This window comes from Euprymna scolopes, chromosome 21, assembly GCF_053919585.1.
Source record: "Euprymna scolopes isolate OS-2025 chromosome 21, ASM5391958v1, whole genome shotgun sequence".
Classification (NCBI taxonomy): Eukaryota; Metazoa; Mollusca; class Cephalopoda; order Sepiida; family Sepiolidae; genus Euprymna; species Euprymna scolopes.
Window position 1 is genome coordinate 95,254,878 of NC_136502.1, and position 22,693 is coordinate 95,277,570.

The 22,693-nt window shown below is 34.5% G+C and overlaps 1 protein-coding gene across 1 annotated transcript in view; it reads right to left on the minus strand.

Annotated features, from left to right (window-relative positions):
• The window catches only part of LOC145242872 (uncharacterized), an 81,172-nt gene that overhangs the window by 39,370 nt on the left and 19,109 nt on the right, over nucleotides 1–22,693 (minus strand). Inside the window, exon 3 of the mRNA XM_080105985.1 lies at nucleotides 18,826–18,889. Coding sequence (XP_079962111.1) covers nucleotides 18,826–18,889 — 64 coding nt within the window. The remainder of the gene's footprint in view (nucleotides 1–18,825; nucleotides 18,890–22,693) is intronic.

Consider the following 22,693-nt stretch of genomic DNA (forward strand, 5'->3'; position numbering starts at 1 on the left):
GTTTACCCTGTATTTAAGAATTCAGGTGATAAGTCATCTCCCTCTCAATACAGACCAATAAGTCTTCTCTGTGTTATGAGTAAGTTACTGGAATCAATATTAAATAGAGAAATAGTCAACCACCTCAGCAGGAATAACCTTCTTAGTGACACACAATATGGTTTCCGCTCTGCAAGATCTACCGCAGATGTGCTGACGGTTATATCCCACAGGATTAGTGAATCTCTTGACAAAGGCTTCCTTTCTAGGGCAATTGCTCTTGACATATAAAAGGCCTTTGAAAAAGTATGGCATAAGGGTCTACTTCACAAGATTTCCAGCTACGGTATAACTGGAAATGTTTTCTCAATCATTAAATCATTTCTCTCCGATAGGCTCATAAGAGTAGTGGTAGATGGACAAAAATCGGAGGCCTGCAATATAAATGCTGGAGTCCCTCAGGGGTCAATCCTGGGCCCAACTCTCTTCCTGATCTACATCAATGACCTCCCTAAACACATACTTAAATCATTCGTTGACATCTATGCTGATGACACGACCATCTACGGCAACACATCAAAGGCTGTAAATGACGAAGTTCTCTCGGATTCTCTCTCCTCTGATCTCGAGCGCGTGGTTCAGTGGGGGAAGATGTGGCTAGTTACCTTTAATGCATCTAAAACCAAACTCCTATCCTTACATCATCAACGCTCTGATCCCCAGCTGGCATCAATTGTGATGGATGGCTCTCGTCTGGGTGAGGCCCCGTGTTTTGACAAGCTTCAGGGTTTGACCTTTACTCCTGATCTGAAATGGAACACGTACATCAAGTCTGTTGCCAAGGTCGCAGGAAAGATAGTGGGATCCTTCTACCGCTCCAGAAGATATCTCACTACTGATGCAATTCTCTATCTATATAAAAGCCAAGTACAGCCAAGGATGGAATACTGTTGCCATATCTGGGCAAGAGCTGCCAAAAACAGCCTATCATGCCTTGACAGAGTACAAAATAGACTTCGTGGTTTAGTGGGGGATGCCCTTTTCTCTACCCTGCAACCCCTCTCCCACAGAAGAGACGTTGCGAGCCTATCCTTGTTTTATCGTTATTTTCATGGCAGGTGCTCGTCTGAACTCCAATCCCTGGTCCCCCCTCGCCAAACTTTCACGAAAAACACCCGTCTAGCTGAATCCACTGTGAAAAATTTCCCCCACTCTATATCTGTGCCTAAATCAAAACGCGGATTTCATGAGCAAAGCTTCTTTCTTAGAACTGCACGCCTGTGGAACTCTGTTCCGTCTGCCTGCTTCCCTCCGAACTACAACTTGGATGTCTTCAAGTCTAATGTTAACAAATTCCTAATGAACCGCCCCCCCCCCTAATTAAACACTTCATAAAATCTCCTCACTAACGTGATGTACTTGCAATAACCCTTATCCCTGAGTGGCTTCCGGGCCTTGATAAGTGGTGATCACTGTGTAAAAAAAAAAAAATAAATAAATAAAATATAATATTTATGCATATCTTATGACCAGGCAACACCAGGCAGCCTACTAGTAATCTATATTTGAAGAGTTTTAAGAAAGTAATAAAAATGTTAACAGAGTTTGTCTCTGATGTATCGTTATTTTCATGGAAAGTGTTCGACTGAGCTTCAATCTATGGTCCCCCCTCGCCAAACTTTCACAAGAAACACTCGTCTAGCTGTAAACACTATCAATAATTACCCCCACTCTTTATCTGTGCCTAAACCTAAACGTAGATTCCATGAACAAAGCTTCTTTCTTAGAACTGCACGCCTGTGGAATTGTCTTCCGTTTTCCTGCTTTCCGGCTGACTACAATATGGTTGTCTTCAAGTCTAACGTAAATAAGTTCTTGATGAACCGTTCCATATAAGTTATCAAATTTACCAAATTTTCATTACTAATGATTACTATATTGTCCAATTTCTACTGTACACTCTTTAACCCTTATCCTTGAGTGGCCTCTTGGCCTTGATAATGTGGTGATGCCTATGTAAAAAAAAAAAAAAAAAAAAGATCATTTTTGCAACTTTTTATGATGAACGACATTGCTTTTTATGAGTTTGTTAATGTTCCTTCATGAAATTAAAAAAAAAAAAGAAAACAATTAGGAGATGAAGCTTTGTACTAAAAATGAAAAGACCCAATCCTTCAGCATAACAAGTTTCTTTTTATTATTATCATCATTTTACCCCAAACAAAGCGGGCTCATTTGTCTAACGAGCGGAAGACAACACAATGTAGGTTTGCTGGAAAAATAGTAGACTTGATAAGGGAATTACTGTATGATTTGTTGAGGAATCTCATGTGGTCTTCGACTGTTTCGGGACCATGGGTTGGTCGTAAATCATGTTCTGGTGGATGAGGCTAGTAGTTAAGAAAAGTATTCAAGTCATCGTGATTTAACTTGTGCAGGTGATTCGGTAGAAAACGAGATATGCATTTTTGTAGGAATTGGGAAGAGAGGGAATCGGGAAATTTAGTCGTGAAGAACCAGATTTGTCGGGATACTATTTATGGAGTTGGGCAGCAAGATGTCTGTTCACATTATACTTGAATTTCTGCATATCAGTACATCAGGAGCCTGGATGAAAATTCCAAAGTGCAGCAGTTCCAGGGAAAAAAGCTATTCCAGTAGAAGGCTTTACGGAATCTAGGGATCTCTACAGTGTAGGGGTGGGATTTTGCTGCTTGTCGGGTTTGTGGAGGGTATTGTCGCCGAGAGGCAGAGCACTTGCCATCGAAATATTTATAAAACAGGCACAAAGATGTCACATTTTGGCGATGGGACAGAGTCCAGTTGATAGTTCAGTATCTATTAGGTTGGCGACTCTTTTTTTAACCCAATCCAGGAGTGGGAGACTAGTGGCAGATGCACCAGCCCAGATGTGGCAATAATGGTCCATGCATGGACAAACTATGGCCCTGTTTTGAGTAACCTTTTAGCTCAGTAGAAAGAGAGAGAGAGTCCACTTTCCTCACAGCAGCCTTGGCAATTTCTTCAATTCATGTTGTCTGAATGTTGACCCTAGGAACGTGAGGAAAGTACTTTCAGGCAGTGTATCATTAGCCATGAAAATCAGTGATTGAGAAGGTTTCTTGTAATTATTAAAGGAAATAAGCTTAGTCTTGGCAGCATTGAATGTCATAATTTGAAAATCATGTTCTGTGGCAAACATGACCGAATCTCTCCACCAGGCAAGTAATGTATGTACAGGAGCATGGTGTACCATGTATGGATAATATCATTAGTGTTGGAACGATTAATCGGAATCGAGAATCAGAAAAAATTGGAAGATTTCGGGGTATCGGTATCGAAAAAATTTATGCCTATTTTCCGATGCCAAAACGATTCTTTTAATTGTCTTTTTTATTTGATTTTGTTTAAAGTAGAATCTTCCATTGCTGGTAATATTGATAAAATAAAATTTTTTATTGATTTTAAATTACCAGTGAAACTAAAACTGATGGATCATCCCCCATAAGTGTATGTTGACGTTTAAGAAAATATCTGCATATTTAACAATTGTTTTTACAAAAATCGGGGAAAATAACAATGTTATAATTAAATAATTACAGATTTATAAAGAATCGAAATCAGAATCGGTAATGGTATCGGAATCGGGAATTTTGTACAAAATTGGTAATTGTATCGGAATCTGGAAAAGTATTGGAATTGTCCCATCACTAAATATTATGCGTGTGTGCACAAAAGTGCTAATAAAGCACAGAGTAATTAATCAACACCTCTTTTTTAAAAATAAAACAATGAAAGAGTTTATTTCGAAGGAAGGATTGTGTCTGAAGCAAAAGAAAAAAAAGGAATAGAAAGTTCTAGGATGTTCTCATGTCGGGATGCTGAAACTTGAAGTTTGCCCGGGTTGTCTAGTGGAAGTCTCCGGTGAAGCACTCGCAGTCTGGGGAGATTCAGTGGACAGAGCGTGAAAGGAATGAGGTTTGTCTTCTTTGGTGGTCTGAGCTTCTCTGCTGGCTGCTGGATCGTTCCTGACAGGGGTAAATAGTTCCTTAAGGGACATATAGGATTAATGCACCCTGGTAGCTGACTAGTCAGTGGGTGGCCGCATCAGTCAGCAAGTGGGCATTAATCCACAAGAGAAAATAGTTTGTTATGGTAACTGCTATACATGTGCTAGAGACAGAGTTTATTTCTTTATCCTAGTTTAGTTTCCCTTATCAAGGCTTGAAAGAGTCCAGTCTACTCTACTATTTTAGACTACATAAACATAAAGCACCAGATAGAAACTAGATCTTTTGAATCGTCACATCATCTTCAAACTTAGTTTTTAAAGTCTTGGGTCCAAGCTATATTTGTCTTTGACCTTGACTTGGAGATTAACCTGCCATGAAAAATAAATAATGACACACAGATTGAATAAGCACTTCAACATCGACACAAAAATCCTGTTTGCTGAACAAACAAGTAAACGTTTTCTCTAAAATTGGAAAAACAAATGTTTGTCTCGTAATTCTTGGTTCTAGTCTTTTTTCAGCATTGAACGTTACCAACCAGTTACGGCCCCATTTCACTACAGACTAATGAATATATTTTGCACCCCCCCTTTACTTTTTATGGATTAAAATTATAATTGTATGTGTTTTTTTTTTTAATCTTTCTTGTAGTAGCAATTTTTCATTACTCTTTCCAAGAAAAAAAAAATTGTTTCTATTTAAGCAAATTTGACTGTGTCGTTCTTAATATGTATTTGTGGTATTTTTTTTTTTTTTCAATCATTTGCCATCCCATATTTGAACACCAAGAGATGCTACAGTGACTACGGTCCTACAAGAGCTTTGCCACTGTCACAAGCCTCGGACAAACGATACCAGCCTCCTTCTGCCTGCATTGGTGGAATGAATCAGTCAAAGACAACAACGAGGCTCTTCCGGCACTGAAAGAAGACCTCCCAGCAGGCTCTGAACTCCCCTGGAAAAACTGGCCCCTGAGTGAAGGTTGCTAAAACAGGGAATAACGTCTATTGATTATTCTATTGTATCCAATATGCAAAAGTTATAAAAAATAAAAATAAACATGACTTGGGTGCAATCAGCTTAGATGGAAACCAAAACATTTAGTGCTTCATTTCAGTGTTTGACGGAGTGAACTTATTGAATGGAGCGTCAAGAAAAACGAAAATTGTAAATTTTAACAAAAGACTAAAAGTACTCTCATCCCAACACTCATTCACTATGTTTAAATATGTGAAAATAATTAGATGCTGATTTTACTATTCACATGCGACCGATTTAGGCATGACAAATACATGACGTGGTACAACCACTGCTCCTGCTGCTTCTCTAGGTACGTCATTCAAGCAACTTATAATGACAGACAATTGGAGATTCTAAAAATACTCAAAAGATATTTACCAAAAAATAAACTCAATTTTTTTAAGCCTGAAAAAAAATAAATAAATAAATAAGAATAACTAAGACGCAATCGATTTTAATTTAGACAGACTGACATGTTTTTTGTTTTTTTTTATTAAAAATCTTTATAAAAAACATTTTTTTTAATTTCAGACATTGGGGAAATATTAAAGATTTTTTTTTTTTTGCAGACTTAAGAGGAAATATTTAACAAATAAATAGTAAAACCGTTTGATGTTCAAATTCTAAGCCAAAACATGTTCAAAGTCTTCCAATAATTATGAGTTAAACTTTTTTATTTTCTTAGAAATCTTGTAATAGAAACAGAATTGCGCAGAATCTATAATTTATGCAAATTATTTGGAAAATTGTCATGTATTTTAAGACAGTTCTAGTATCAAATTTCAGTTTTTGTATGTAAAACATATTACAATTCAAATTTGAGTTATTTACCTTGTTTTTAATGGGTATATAGAATTTTTTATGGTATTAGAGCATATCTGTGTGCATTTACTGCAGATTACTTGAAAAATATAAATTTCTGCAGATTTTCAGAGGCATATTTTAATTCCTTGCATAAAATACACTTATATGGCAAATTTCAACGCTTAACCTTGTGTTTTGACAAAGATATAACATTTTTATTGAAAAAGTAGTGTAAAAAATGTGATGAAAGACAGTCTTAAAGAAGGAAAAATATCCAACTATTTGAGGCACACAAAGTTATAATTTCTACATTTTGAAAATCATCAAGTTTTTTCTATGCCTGCCATTATTGAAAATTATTTTTTAGTAATTTCAGTCTTTTCATGTAAAAAAAAAAAAAAAATTCTTGTCTTTTTCTCTCTTACTTTCCCTCTCTGTCCTGCTCCAACCAAGTCTATCGACCTGTTCCACATATCCCAAAACCTCAACATGACAAATCTCAAAAACAAAAACAAAAAAAAAACATGAATAAACCTAGAACCCCATCCTCCAACGTAGACCCCTACTACCAGGTCTCCTTCTCCAACATCAGGGGTCTACGTTCCAATCTTCCAGAGGTTGAAACACAGGAGATGAAACCAGACATATTCTTTCTAAGTGAAACTGGCATAGGGCCAACCACTTCTCTAGACGAATTCCTAATTAAAGGATACTCTAACTTAACATCTAAATCTGACCCCCAACATCGCCATGGGCATGGAATATGTGCCTACATTAAAGATGGCTTTCCATGTGGTAGGGATATCTCCAGACCCTAATTTACCTTATATGTGCTTCCGGGTTGCACAAGCTTACACCACTGCATTTATATTTGCCCTCTATCGCCCCCACAACCGTGGGGTTACTATCTTTAAGAGCATATCTGAGAAAATTGACCACATACTGTCTGCTCATCCTTCGGCTAACATTCACATTTGCGGTGACTTCAATGTCCATAATGTGGAATGGCTGACCCACTCAAATAAGGCAGATGACGAGGTGAGGTTCTGCAATGATTTCGCCACTGCCTATGACCTCACTCAGATTGTTCATGAACCCACCCGTGTGCCCGATACTACTGATCAGTATGCAAGCCTTCTAGACCTTTTCCTCACAACTTCCGCTGAGCTATGTTTATCCTCTATATCTCCTCTGGGATCCTCTGACCACTCCATTGTAGCAGTTAAGATAAAAATGAAATGTAATAAGTCTTCAGACGTACCTCTCTCCAATGTACTGTATATCGATACTCTATGGCTGACTGGGATAGCTTCTGTACATTTATATCGGATCTACTTCTGCATTCTATCTTTAAAAAGGATGTGTCCTCTATAGTATCAGACCTGACCGAATGGTTAATTGTAGGCATAGACCGATTCATACCATCCAAAAAATTCTAACAAAAACCTAACAACCAGTCATGGTTCTCCCTAGAATGTGCTGCTGCCATCGCGCACAGAAATCACTTTTTTCATAGCTACCAACGTATTAGATGTACTGAGACAAAAGCTGCTTTCAGGACTGCTAGCAACCACTGTAAAAGAGTAATAAAAAATGCAAGAGCTATATGCTCAGTCTGTTAAATCCAGAGTAGCTGAGCAGCAGCTTGGTTCCCACCAGTTTTGGCAAATAGCAAACAGGATCCTGAACAGAAGCGTGCAATCTATCCCAACTATCATCAATGAACCTGAAGTCATCTCGTCAGCATCAGACAAGGCCAAACTATTTGTCAAGAACTTTGCAGCTAATTCTACCCTATGCGACGAAGGCCATCAACTCCCCGTATTTCCTGCTATAACAAACAACACGCTATGCAACATACAAATATCTGTGCATGAGGTCGCCAAGCTAATCAAGAACCTTGATTCCAGTAAAGCAACTGGCCCTGACGGCATTCTAGTTAAAGTGCTGAAAAAGCTCCAATCAGAACTTGCCCCCATACTTACTGTTTAAGCGTTGCCTTAAGGAGAAGTGCTTTCCAACACCCTGGAAAACCGCATCAGTATGCTCTTTATTTAAGAATTCAGGTGAAAAGTCATTTCCCTCTCAGTACAGACCAATTAAGTCTCCTGTGTAAGTTGTTGGAATCAATATTAAATAAAGAAGTAGTCAACCGCCTCAGCAGAAACAACCTTCTTTGTGACATGCAATATGGTTTCCGCTCCGCAAGATCTACAGCAGATGTACTAACGGTTATTTCACATAGGATTAGCAAATCTCTTGACAAAGGCTTCCTTTCCAGGGCAATTGCTCTTGATATATTGAAGGCCTTCGATAAGGTATGGCATAAGGGTCTACTTCACAAGATTTCCAGCTATGGTATCACTGGAAATGTTTTCTCAATCATTAAATTATTTCTCTCCGATAGGTTCATAAGAGTAGTGGTTGATGGGCAGAAATCAGAGGCCCACAGTATTAATGCTGGAGTCCCTCAGGGGTCCATCCTGGGCCAAACTCTCTTCCTGATCTACATCAATGATCTCCCAAAACACATACTTAAATCATTCATTGACATCTATGCTGATGACATGAGTATCTATGGCAACACATCAAAGGCTGTAAATGACAAAGTCCTCTCTAATTCTCTCTCCTCTGATCTTGAGCGCGTGGTACAGTGGGGGAAGAGGTGGCTTGTTACTTTTAATGCATCTAAAACCAAGCTTCTATCTTTACATCATCAACGCTCTGATCCCCATCTGGCATCAATTGAAATGGATGGCTCTTGTCTTGGGGAGGCTCCATGTTTTGACAAGCTTCTGGGTTTGACCTTTACTCCTGATCTGAAATGGAACACGTACATCAGGTCTGTTGCCAAGGATGCTGGGAAAATGGTAGGATCCTTCTACCACTCCAGAAGATATCTCACTACTGATGCAATTCTCTATCTGTATAAAAGCCAAGTACGTCCAAGGATGGAGTACTGCTGCCACATCTGGGCAGGAGCTGCTAAAAACAGCATATCCTGCCTTGAAAGAGTACAAAATAGACTTTGTAGCTTAGTGGGGGATGCCCTTTTCTCTCCCCTGCAACCTCTCTCCCACAGAAGAGACATTGCAAGCCTGTCTTTTTTTTATCGTTATTTCCATGCCAGGTGCTTGTCTGAGCTCCAATCTCCCGTCCCCCACCTCACCAATCTTTCACAAGAAACACCCGTCTGGCTGAAACTACTGTCAATAATTTTCCCCACTCTTTACTGTGCCTAAATCTGTTTCCCACCTGAGTACAACTTAGATGTCTTCAAGTCCAACATAAACAAATTCCTGACAAACCACCCTCTTAAGTAAGATACTATCAAATCTCCAATACTAATGATAACTACAATAATATCTCATTGATTACTGTATACACAATAACCCTTATCCCTGAGTGGTCATCGGGCCCTTGATAAGTGGTGACCGCCTTGTAAAAAAAACATAGGCACTAAATGTTTAATACATTTAATGTCGTTGCTTTGCGTTGTTTTATTTAGAGAAAGTTTTATTCGATGATGTCACTCTTCATGTGACTCACATTTTTCTCACTTCCTATTTGTCCGTTCACATGTTATGTCACATCAAACCTCACCTCACCAGACAACCGTAAGAAGATTTTTTTTTTTTTTTTAAAAGAGAAGACAACTCATTAATTCATTGATTCCTTATCCTTGCATGGCCCGAAGGTGATATGTAGTCATCTTTAATGGTGTAAGTTGGATAGAATTTGATTATTTAAGGAGACTGTTCAACAAAAATTTGTTTACATCAGACTTGGAGATTTAAATGTAAAATAAAATAGTTGCATCAGCTTTTAATATGAGAGATAAGATTAACTACTACTACTATTGCAGAGTTTGATATCTGTTCCCACATGCTGGGGCTGGAAGCCTTCTTGTGTCATCGTTGATATTGTGGATGCTCTCCAGGCGTTACGATCATTGACAAGATGCTTTATGATCTTTAGAGTGTGGAGGTTAGCCTTGATGTTGCCCAGCGATCACTTCTTTGGCCAGCTGTGGTATTTGCCTCGAACATCAAAGGACAACATTCTATGTTGCCAAACATTGTCTTCCATTCTCTTCACATACCCAAACCATTTCAATCTTCCACGCTTCAGGATAACTTCTAAAGAAGGGATGCCAAGATGTGTTCTCTTTTATCGATCAAATTAGTGCCACATTTATCAAAGGTGAAAGCAATAGTATGGTTAATACTTACTAGTGTTGGGACGACTAATCGGAATTGAAAAAAATTGGTACTTTTAGGGGGTATCGGAATCAGAAAATTTTTTTTGCATACTTTCCAATGCATAAAACGATTCTTTTAATTGTAATTTTTATTTGATTTTGTTTAAAGTAAAATTTTCCTATTCTGGTAATAATCATTTATTGATTTTAAACTACCAGCAAAACTAAAATCTATAGATTACCTTCCACAAGCGTATTTTTATGCTTGAGAAAATATCTGCATACTTAACATGTTTTTATGGTAATCGGAAATAAATAATAACTCTGTTGTTAAAAATTTAAAGATTTATAAAGAATTGGAATCAGTAATTGTATGAAAATCAGGAAAAATACTGGAATCGTCCCATCACTACCCAAATGAAAAAAAAAAAAAAAAAAAACATTACAAAGTCTTTTATGATTAGGGTGGAATTCCACAGAAAGTCTCGAAAGTTTTTATTTTTCATTAAATTAAAATTTCTTTGAAAAATTTACATCAGAACTGTTTTTAACGTTTTCATTTTAACCTTACAAAATGATGCTTTCAATTGCGTTTGCTCCTATTTAAAATAATGAACATGTTTAATATTAAAAATTATTAAAACATAAATGAACTTAAAATGAATAAGAACTTATTCCTGTTGAGTAATAGATGTGGCTGGTATTGATCCAAGATATCATACCTTGAATTCTTCATCTTCAATCATCACACTGATCGTGGGTGGACGCTTAACTCTTGGAGAAACCAAAGTCAGAAGCATTAGCAGCAACCTCTTTCTAGCTTAATAAAAATCAACCATGCTTGAAATAAATACAATTAAACCAATATTTTTTTTGTTTGAGGTTTACATACAGTAGAACAAAAGGGAGACAATGAGAGACACTTGTTTTTTTCTAGTGTGATTGACTCTGCTTGCACAATTTAGCAAAAAACCTTTTTTGATGACACGAGTCCTCACCTGGTTTCAGTTTGTCTTTCTCGTGTTCTCAGATTTGGCTGATTTAAACTTTAAATCCTGTTGAACAGGTTTGTCCGTGAACAATTCTAAGTACAGCCAAACAAAACAGCAACAATGAATGGTGGCTCTGAAGAATCTTATTTCTTTTTGAATTTATTTCCTGTGAGCTTTACTTGTCTCATCATTAAATACAAGAGAGTCAAGAAAATAACAAGAATCATTTCAGTCGGATAGAAATCAATAGTTTTTATTGGTTTTAAAAATCAATAGTTTTTATTGGTTTTAAATATCCCATGCACAAACACAAATCACAAATATTGTATTTTTTTAATTATTATCTGTTTTTTTTTTTAATTTAAAATTTTTTGTTTTTGAAACAATTCTTTGCATGAACAGGAGATCCTCAATAGCTTTAAGTTGTGGGCCGTATGAAATACCACACTTTGAAAAAGAGTTTGTTTTTTTTTCTTTATAAAGTGAAAAACGTTTTTATTGAAAAATTTATTCAGATTTAAAAACTAATTATTTTTTTTACCTGATTTTATACTTAAAACAATTTTTTTTTATGAATAAAAAACATTTATTTTTTTCACAAATTATCAAACAAACAAAAGTATATTTGATAAAAAAAAAAAAAAATCCTGAGGTCTAAATAAAAATGGCTTCAATTCAGTACAGCTGGCAATAATATTGACATACCCGAATGATTAATTAACGTATATTGACATATAAAATTAATAATTTGGATTGTTATTACTGTAAATCTTATTTTGGGTTTTTAAAAAAAGGTTTTGTTTGTTTGTTTGATAATCATGAAAGAAAAAAAAAAATACTTTATTAAAAAAAAAAGAAAAATAAACAGCATCCATAAACAGCTGTAAACAACTTATGTGGCAATATTATGGATGCCAAGTGAAGTTAATAGACCTTGCTGGTGGATTCTCACAAATACTAGCCTAAAAAGACCAGCTGGTTAAAAAAAAAAAAAAAAAAAAAAAAAAAGGGAGAGGATTGCAAAGGTCAACTAAGGTATTATTGACAAATATTCCTGTAGTGGTGAATTTATCATTCTGGAAAAATTATTGAGATAAAAAAAAAAAAAAAAAAGACAGGAGAAGAAAAAAAAGAAAGAGAAAGGAAATTGATTTCCCACTCTCTGTGTTTCAGAGGGGAGAAATGGAGAGAAGAAAGGACAGTTACTAAATTAGATATATTAGTTTCAATAAGAGAGGGGGAGCAAATAATGGTAAGGCTTACACTTAGATACCTTTGTGTGTACTATTTATTTAGAACATGATTTGAAAATAATAAAATAAAATAATATATATATATATATATATATATATTACACACACACACCGTATATTTCGGCATATAAGATAACCCTTAAAGTTAAAAAAAAAAATCATCTTTAAAAACCAATGCTTCATAAGATAAGAAGGCTGTTGCAATCTCTAGCCTAGGCTAAACAAACAGGGTTTCATGATTTAGCAATCGTCTTATACAAACGATATATATGATAAATTTATTAAAATTTGCCCGAATTTTGTACCTCGTCTTATCTGACGGTCACCTTATACGCCGAAATATACGGTATATATAATTTTTAATTTATATATATATATATATATATATATATATATATATAAAAAATGTAAAACTATTAAAAAAAAAAAAAATGGTAGCAAAATAAAAGAAAAAAAAAAAAAACCCTGATCAGCTTTTAAAATCAAATGGATTTCAGTTTACAATCAAACAATTTGTATGGACTTCCTTTTCTCTTTCTATTAGTTCTGAAGAAACACTAAAAGCTTTTGGTATCTAACATTTCATCAAGGCTGGTTTTAAAAATTATGATAGAAATGACGACATTGAAAATGAATATGGCAACGGATTGAGGGTAAAAAGCTGTAGGAGACTTAGCACTTGCATAAGTCAATCTATCGTTAGAAAATTCACAATTGGAATTCAACTATATAACAATGAAAAAAAACAAAAAAACCTTAACTTAAATGAGGATCAGCAGTTGTTTACCATGTTGCTGTTTTGAAGATTTAAAATCAGCACAGCTGTTAAATTCATGGCTTTCCAATGGGGGAATATCACTTCTTCAATGACAAAAATGTACACTCAATCCAGTTATTATTTGACTAATATACAAACTATAAATAATACTATTATATATATATATATATACCCGGAAAATATCTAGTTAATAAAACGTTTAGTAAATCGTTATTTTTTGCATTTCCATACACCAAACATGGATATAAATATCACTAAAACATCTGCTGGGTCATAAGCTTCATTTCGGTACCTTACTTGCCTGGGTGGATTGCCTGTAGGCCGAGATAAACTACATCACACACACACACACACATTAGGAAAATTTATAATAAGATATATGTAAATATATTTAATTCTATTTGGATACCAAAGTCTTATATCCTTTTTTTGTTTCAACCATTTTTCTTTTCTTTCTCTATGTTCCTTAAAGGGGTTTAATCTTTAAAATATATTTTCTATCTATGTGCTAAATCGCAAAATTATATCAAACCAGAAATAATATTTTGCTAATGACTTTTCCTCTGAGGAGATGAGCCTACATTGAAAATCCATGGCTTTAACACTTATTAGCATCAATACTATAACGCAAGTAAGGGTTAAATGAGGAGAGAAGTAGTGAGATAGATGGAATGATGCAAATAATTGAGAGAGAGAGGAGAAAAAGGGGAAAGGGAGAGAAAGAAAAAGGAAGAGAAGGAGAAAGGGAATGAAACGTGCTAATAGAGATTAAGCAGGTCCAAGTCGAGGGGCCATTTGCCAGAGGTGAAATGTGCATGCTCAGAGTTATCTGTAACTTGCCTGTATGAACGACATGACCCTTTTTAAAACCCCAAGACATGATGAGAATGGGGGTAGAGGAAAACCAGGCGGCTTTAATGCGGACAGAGAAAAGAATCAGATTCTTCGTGCAGTTGGGAGAGTATGCTGGCAGATTTCTTAGTTTTGTTCTGCTGTTTTCTGAATAAGAATTCTTCATGGTCTGTCGTTGACAACACTTTATTATGCCACAAGACTTATTAACTTATTACAGGAAGAAGAAGAAAGGGTCTAATATGGCATCCCAATGTATTCTGAAATCCATTGACTTTGTTGAAAATTATTTCATGAAATTATAGATTTAATATAGTTAAAAAAAAAAATACTGACCCAACAGGTCACGTGTGTTAAGTTACTAATAAAATCAAGTTTATCAATTTTTATATTTTAAACGCTTCAAAAATATAATGATTCTTATTTGTTTAATTTTTTTTTTTTTTTTATCATGATTCTATGACCTAGTCTCCAGTAACTCAAAACTCTAACAACTTTTCTATTTAGAAAATATTTGCCAATTATTGGCAAATAGTATTTCATTTTCGAGCGAAAAATGTGATTTCTTTTACAAGAAGAAAAATAAAATGTAAAAATCTTTTGACAAATGGAAAACAGTTTGAGAATCTCCAGCATGAAGAAGAAAAAAAAATTAAGTTAAAAATTTTACAAAAAAGATATATATATATTTAAAATCAGATCATTTTTTAAATGATTGATAAAAAGAAAACCCCAAACTACTTCCCCTTCTAGATTCTATATTTGCGATACACATTTCTTAAAATTCTTCAACATCAACACTCTAATATAAGTTTTACAGCAGAAAACAAAAATCGTTAAAAATAATCATCGGTTTTAAAAAAATGTTTTACGGTCAATTTGTACTGAAATGAAGCCATTTTTGTTTTAAGAAACAATTTCTTTTGTTTTATAAAACTTTTTTCAAAACCAGTTTCTTTTTGTCACAATCCAAACTATTTTACTGCATGCTATTCATTCTACGTTGTCTCTCAAAATATATGAAACCATTCGAGTTATACAAGAATATTTTCGTTTTTGACCCCAGGATTTTTTTTTTTTTTTTTTTGATTGTTTCTTATTAAAATGGTATTTTCAGAAAATATATATACATATGAGAAAATTTTTTGTAGAAAGGTGTATCTCAAATAAATCAAGTTTGGGTCAAGAAAAAAAATTATATATATATATATATATATATATATATATATATATATATATATATATCGTAAATGGTGTATGTTTTGTTTTTATGTGACGACGGTGGCAGAAGTAAATAAAAAATAAGTGGTTAAAACAAAATAATAATCAATTAAAATGGTTGTTTGAATGTCACCACAAAGACTGACTGAAATACATAGACATGTAAAAATTTTAAAAGATGGCATAAAATCTTATTCGTGCATCCAGAGACACACATTATATCCCCCCTCCCCAAAAGAAAACAATAAACTGAAACGCACACGACAAATCCGTTATTGTGTTAGGTTTTTCTGCTAATTGATGAAAGTAGCTTTTTTTTTTTAGATAGGAAATTTTTACAAGTTAATTTACCATTTCTTTTTTCTTTTCATTTTTTTCATTCATTTCTAGCTAACTATAAAGGCAGTCAACTCAACTATTGATGGAATACATTTCAATATATTAAAGGGGAAAAAACAAAAAAAAAAACAGAATGGGGAGTAGGATAAAAGTTAACATTTAAGTGGATGGATGCAGAACCCATAAAATTTTCTGAAAACCCATTAAATCAAATTCGTGGACGACTTACTGAATTAAAAAGCTATCAGCACCACCATACATGTGACAACACTTATTTTAATCTTTGTTGTCCTTTTATATTTAAATCGGTTACAACAAAATTTCAAACAAGTTTTTTTTTTTTTTTTTTTTTACATTAATTTGAATAGAATCTCAATATTCGTTAATAAACTTGGCCGTACTTATTGTAATGTAGCTTCGGTGTCTGTTTCTAAATACTTCAATCTTATCATGGAGCGTAAGTAGATCAGGAGGCGAACCAAATTGGTTTCTTTAAAGTCTTACTACAACTAACATACATGCAGGCCGCCTCAGTGAGTGGAGTCCCTATTTACAATGCCTTCCCATGGGACAGAGTTAGACACCAGGGTCGTTTTTTGTTTTGTTTTTTTTTTAACGTGGAGAAAAAGAACAAAAATTTTAAATTGTCTCAGTTGTGAAGGATTTCTCCTCCACCGAGAGAGAACAAGGGATTGAAGTGCAGCAACTGAAGAACAGATACTACACTTTGATCTAGGCCAGAGTGGGAGGAGTTACTGACTCCAGCTTGCGCAATCTCTTGTCCGTCCACAACTGTATATTTCTTTTCCTAACGCAGTCTGCTGCACCAGCCACCACCTTCTCCCAAGACACGATTTTCGTCCTTTTCTCTCCGGTTATCCTACTCATTGATGTTCTTCAGACGTCTCTTGAACACGTCTTTGTAGCATAGTCATGATGCTCCAGTTTTCCTTGAACCTTTTGTCAGCTCTCCGTAGGAAACAGCTTTCGATAGTCTGCTGCTTTCTAGACGTATGACATGTCCCGTCAACCTTAGCTGACACGTAATGATCATTTTTTTCAACACTGGGCATTTCTGGCGTGACAAGTAGAAACTGGACCGTCACTTTACTTTTGCTAAGCTTGTAACTCTCCCCACCACTCATTATTTTGTCTTTTAATCTTTACATTCTATGAGCAATGTTTATGACAAAGGGGGAAGAATTGCTGTTCTCTTAAGTCTGATGTTATTTTGAATGCAAGGTATGTAGAGATTTTCAATCCTATCATTGTATTAAACATCATTCAACTGTTAAGCTATCTCATTAAGATTTATCCTTGAGTGGTTTTCAGACTTGATAAGTGATGAATTCTTTTGTAATTGTTATTTTACTTATTTTTAAATTCAAGAAAACAACCTTTGCCAATAATCTATAGGAGTCGTTGAGGGAGATCAGAATTTTAATAACAGAAAGCAGTATCAGTTTTAAACATGGAAGCAAATTCCACTTTGTAAAAGTCTTTAATCAAAGTTGAAGTTTATAAAATTAAACCTGAGGACTGGATTCCTTATTTTATTTATTTATTTTTTAAAAATAATTTTAAACTGTTTACGATTTATTGGACGTATTTTGGAGTCTGATTTCTTGTAAAGAATATTTTTTTTTTTTTTTTTTTTTTTTTTAGGTGGCAAACTTTAAAATAAATCACTGTAAAATATTTTTTATTATACAAATATGTAGTTTATCCCCAAAATTAACTGTTGGCATTCATAATTGAAATACAATTTCACATATATGGCATAAGATACGGCCTAATTTTCACAACTCTACGTATTAAATTAGGCTTTATTTCAGTAATAATACGTTCACTTTATTATAAACCCGCCTCCAAACGGGTATCGCAACTAGTTTAAGATAAAAACACGCTATGTAGCAATATGGTTTGTTAACCATCATCACACGGATTTAAATCAGTATAGCCATTGGTGAAACATTCAAACCCTAAACCGGAGAAGACAAGGGGGTTGGAGTGGGAAGGCTTACAAAAAAAAAAAAGAGCAAACAAATAAAAGTTATTAAATAAATAAATAAAAATAAATAAAATAAAATTTTTAATTTTTAAATTAAAAATTGTATAAAGGGAATATTTCAAAATCAGAAAAATATAAAACCTAATTTCAAAAACTCAAAAATCTGACATGTTATTCTAACAATATTGTATTAAGTGAAAACAGTTACACGTAAAGGCAATATTCAAATTTTTTTTTATTTTTACAAGTGAATCAACACTTATCAAGGCCTAAGAGCCATTCGAGGATAAGTGTTAATGAATGTGCAATGGTCATCAGGACAACAGCGCAATAATCGTTAGGGGTAGAAATTGGGCATAGGTTGATTATTTAAGGGGGCAGCTCAACAAGACCTTGTTTACAATGGTCTTGAAGACAGCCATCTTGTAGTTAGCCATAAAGCAGGCTAGTCAAACAGAATTCCACAGACGGATAGTTCTAAGAAAGAAACTTTGTTCATGGAATCTGTATTTAGATGTAGGCACAGATAGAGAGTGGGAGGAAAATTGTTGATAGTGGTTGTAGCTAGACGAGTGTTTCTTTTTTATGAAAGTCTGGTGGGACCATGGATTGAAGCTCAGATGAGCATCTGCCATGAAAATAATGATAAAGCAGAGACAGGCTCGCAATGTCTTTTCTGTTGAAAAGATATTGCAGAGAAGAGAAAAGGGCACAAGGCAAGATTTTACATGGACAATAACTGCGGATCATTTAGCACCTATTTATGGGTAACAATAACATATCAGAGCAATTAACTCATTCGTTGACCTTGCTTCAACTATCGTACCCTCTAGACAATGAGCAACTGAGGTCGAATGCTGTATTCAAAGTACAAGGTCCGCTTTGTTCGGTGTTATGGTGTCAACGGAAAATGTCAATCACTAACAAGGAACATATCTATCAAGCTATAGTGCAGGCGATGCTTCTCTATTGTTGCTAAATGTAGCAAATGAGAACATAGATCCAAAGTTTGCGATGCCAACTGCTTTTGCTGCATTCTACACAGCCATGGTGTTGATATGATACTAACTCAAGATATTCATTGAGAACTGAATCTCTGACTTTTGCTATCCGTTCTTCAATGTTGTCTAAGATCATTTCGGCATAAAGTCTGGAGGAGCTAATCCACGACATCCTTCTCTTCCCATCTCTACTTGATTGATGCTAACTTGCTTATGGTAACTTGGAAGATCTATCTGGGTAGAAACAATCGCAGACAACTCGGCAGCACTACCACGCCCACAACCGACTAGGGAATCAGGATTGACTAATCATATCATGTGATCCAGCAGCCGTGGACTGCAATAGTCATAGACACTGTACTTGGTTGGTTGGAAGGAAGTCGGCTGAACTGAACCAGATTGACAGCCAATACAAATATGTTGAACTGAATTCAAAATGGGAGACACATAAACCATATAATATAATTTACTAGAAGGGAGACCTGGCATTGCCTGGGATTGAATGAGGATCAACAAATGTCCCACTCTCCCATATTTTTATTGTCATTGACAGCGGTGAAATCAACCATTTTTCAATCAAATCGATGGATTGCCTGCTTTAGTTAAGGATCCCTCCCACCTCACAGCGTACTGAAAAGAAAGTTCACATGCCTCACCACAGTGACGGTCCATAATACATAGTCTGCATTGCACTGTAGAGAATCTGTTAATTTTAGAAAATTATCCGTAAATGAAGTATCATGGTCTAATTGTGCTCTAAACAGAAACATTCGATTTGAATGCACCCATCATATCAAAGAATCTATCTTTGAGTTTATGAAATTATTTTTGCATACTCACTTGAATTAAAGTTAAACGTACAAAAGTCAAGTATTATCGTTCATATATGCTCTTAAAATAAACATTTACTTCTAATGTACCCCTGTCTTATAAAAGAATCTACGGTTGATTTTATTTCTGCTTGTGTCGTGATAATACTTCTCAAATACAATTGTGATGTTAGGTTGTTTATTCGATTATCAATAATTATTGGAGGCATTCGGATACAAAAACCTACATAAGAACACTCCCAGACACATCAAGTACATTTGTGCAAATTTTTTTTTAAAATCGGTCCAGCTGTTTTGGAGTCCATAGGGAATCAACTCACTCAAAGTTCCTTTTATACAATAGTATATATATATATATATATATATATATATATATATATATATTATATATATATTAGTAAAATCAAAGGAGATAAAATGTTTACCTGATATAATTAATGGTAAACTTCAATCTATATATATAAAAGCGAAAATGTGTGTATGTATGTATGCGTGTTTGTATGTTTTGCAAAAACTTTCGACACAGGCCACAGATTTTTGCCAGATAGGTGTCATTTTAAAGCTCCAACCTTCGCCCGACAAATATAAAAAAATTGACCAAAAACATTAATTCCTTCACCCTAAACTGAACCCTTTTCTACAAGGAGGGATGCCGAAAAAATTGTTCCTTCATTTTCTCTCCTCCTGCTACTACGACAATGTCATGTTTGACCTAGAAAATGTTGACGTTAGTTTAAACCACCTACAAGTGATTTTAAAGGTTTAATTTTATCCGTTCTCAATTGTATGTCTCTTTGGCGTAGGGGTAACGTGTCAGGCTTTTTTATTTCCGCCTTAGCCTTGATGCTTCGGGTTCGAGCCTAGCTTCCTACCTAAACTTTTTTTTTTCCTCTTTTACACCTTTTTTTTTTTACGTTTGTTCGCTGTTTTGCTTTGTTTTGGTTTTTCCAATTTTATTTTTTTTATAATATTAAAACAGGGTCACCCTCTCCTACATACACACCTCCAAACACCCGGGCAACGCTGGGTATCCCCGCTAGTCTAATATAAACACCAAGTATTTATCTCTATATAAATAAAATGAACTCATTTTTTCCCGTCTGATTTTGACATTAATAGGATTAAAAATCAAGATATTTCATGCAAATATAATATGCACAAACGGCAGAACAATATCTGAGGTGTGTTATAGGCTTATTATTTCTCAAATTCCTCGATAATCTTAGATTTCTATACTTTTTCTGCTGAGAAGTCACGGCCAAAATTGGTTAAGATCAATGGAAGTGGTAAAATATTTTCTCTCTAATAAATTCCTCCTCCCCCTGCCACCACTTAACACCGTTTGGAGATCGTTCACAAGGAACAGTTGAGAAGAGAACACCGGTTTGGCTTCGTAGTTCTTTCATGTGAAGTTATTTAAAATCACTAAACTAAGCTGCAGTGCTCTTTGGCGTAGTGGTTAGCGTGCTGGACAATTCACATTATATTTTCACGTTCGCGCCGACCTACCGTAGTCGTTTTTTTTTTTTTTTTTTTCCCTAAACAACTGGAATGGACTTTCCTTGGTGGCCGAACTTATAATGTTGCAGATGTTTTTTTTTTGTTTTTTTTCACACTTTATTTTCCTACTTTTACTCATGACTCCGGGTTTGATCCTTCCTACTTACCTATCATAACATTTTTTAAAACTCCCCCCCCCCCCCGTCCCGGAAACAAACACTCGGGCAACGCCGGGTACCCCCGCTAGTATATAGATATTTTAATCCCAACCAAATAAAAAAGCTTAATACCCAAATAATAGAGTAGAGCTTATTATAAGAGAAAAAAAAATTAATACAATCAAATTTATTGTTCGACTGAATACTCAAAAAAAAAAAAACAATTTACATTGTTTTTTTTTTTAACTGTTTTTAGGAGTATTCAGTCGAGCAATAAATTTAATTGTAAATTTCAACTTATCGTTTTAATTTCTTTTCTCATATATATATGTGTGTGTGTGTGTGAATAAATTTTTTATATATACGTGAATAAAATTACAAAGATAAAGATAAAATGTTATCTTAAAATTAGAATCTATCAAAATAAAAATATTCAGTAGAGCAATTAAAGAAACAAGAAAAATTGATGAAAATAAAAATCGAATCACAATATTTAATTAATCCATAAAAAATTCAAATAATTCTTGATTTTAATTTCTTGTTTGCAGTTTCCAAGGATTAATAAATACTGTAATTTATTAAATTTCTATATAATTTTTTGAAAATTCACGACTTCCGGCCAAAATATTTTTGGCCTAATATATCCAACTAATTTTCAAACTTGATAATAAATTCCTTCAGCAGAAAAGATAGAATTGTTACACTTTTTACTGCTCGGATGTGCACAAGTGCTAATGCAGTTTTGTGTGGGTTTGGCACACCAGATTTAATTTTTATTGATGCCGAAATGAATTGTCTCCACTCCTCTATGTGGGTTAGACTTCATATATGCCTACAGGTGGAAAACTTCAAAATAACCTCCATCTTTCAATGTGTATAGAAGAAAAACATGGAAGGGTAACGTGGTGATTGCCTCCCCTTCTTATGAAGTCTCAAACAAAGACGTAGCACAAAGATTTGTGACTTTTGGCCAATTATGCAACATTATCAGAAGAAACTGCAATGCCTCCTGATGGCAGTTCACAGCTTGTTATAAACGAGGCAGCGACTCAAACATTGAAAAGCATTAAACTAAACCATTTCCATTATTGCTATGTGCATCACAGTCTCTAAAGTCCTGAGCACTGCAAATATTTCAGTTAAAATGATTACAAAAAAGATTTGAATATTGCCCTTTATATATAAATAGATGCATGTGTGGGGAAGTGGAGGAGGGAGGGGTAAAAAAAAGCACACAGTTATACAAATATTTGGTTGCTGTCCCTTGAGTTCATCAAGTGCAAAGTCAACATAGATTTTTTTTTTTTTTTTTGCTTCTAAAAATTTAGAAAATTTTTTTTTTTTTTTTTAATTTACAATTTCTTTCAGGCAATATCTATTTTTCTTAATAATCCTTTCGCTCAATCAATTTTTATCTTTATTTTTTTGTACAACTATTTCTTTCTAGAAATTTCAACTTATTGAAAATGTACTTTTTCAAATTTCTGGAAAAAAATACATTTTTGGTTTCTGGAAAAGGAGCGTCCTTTTTCTATTTCTGGAAAAGGAGCGTCCTTTTTCTATTTCTGGAAAAGGAGCGTCCTTTTTCTATTTCTGGAAAAAGAGCGTCCTTTTTCTATTTCTGGAAAAAGAGCGTCCTGTTTCTATTTCTGGAAAAAGAGCATCCTTTTTCTATTTCTGGAAAAAGAGCGTCCTTTTTCTATTTCTGGAAAAAGAGCGTCCTTTTTCTATTTCTGGAAAA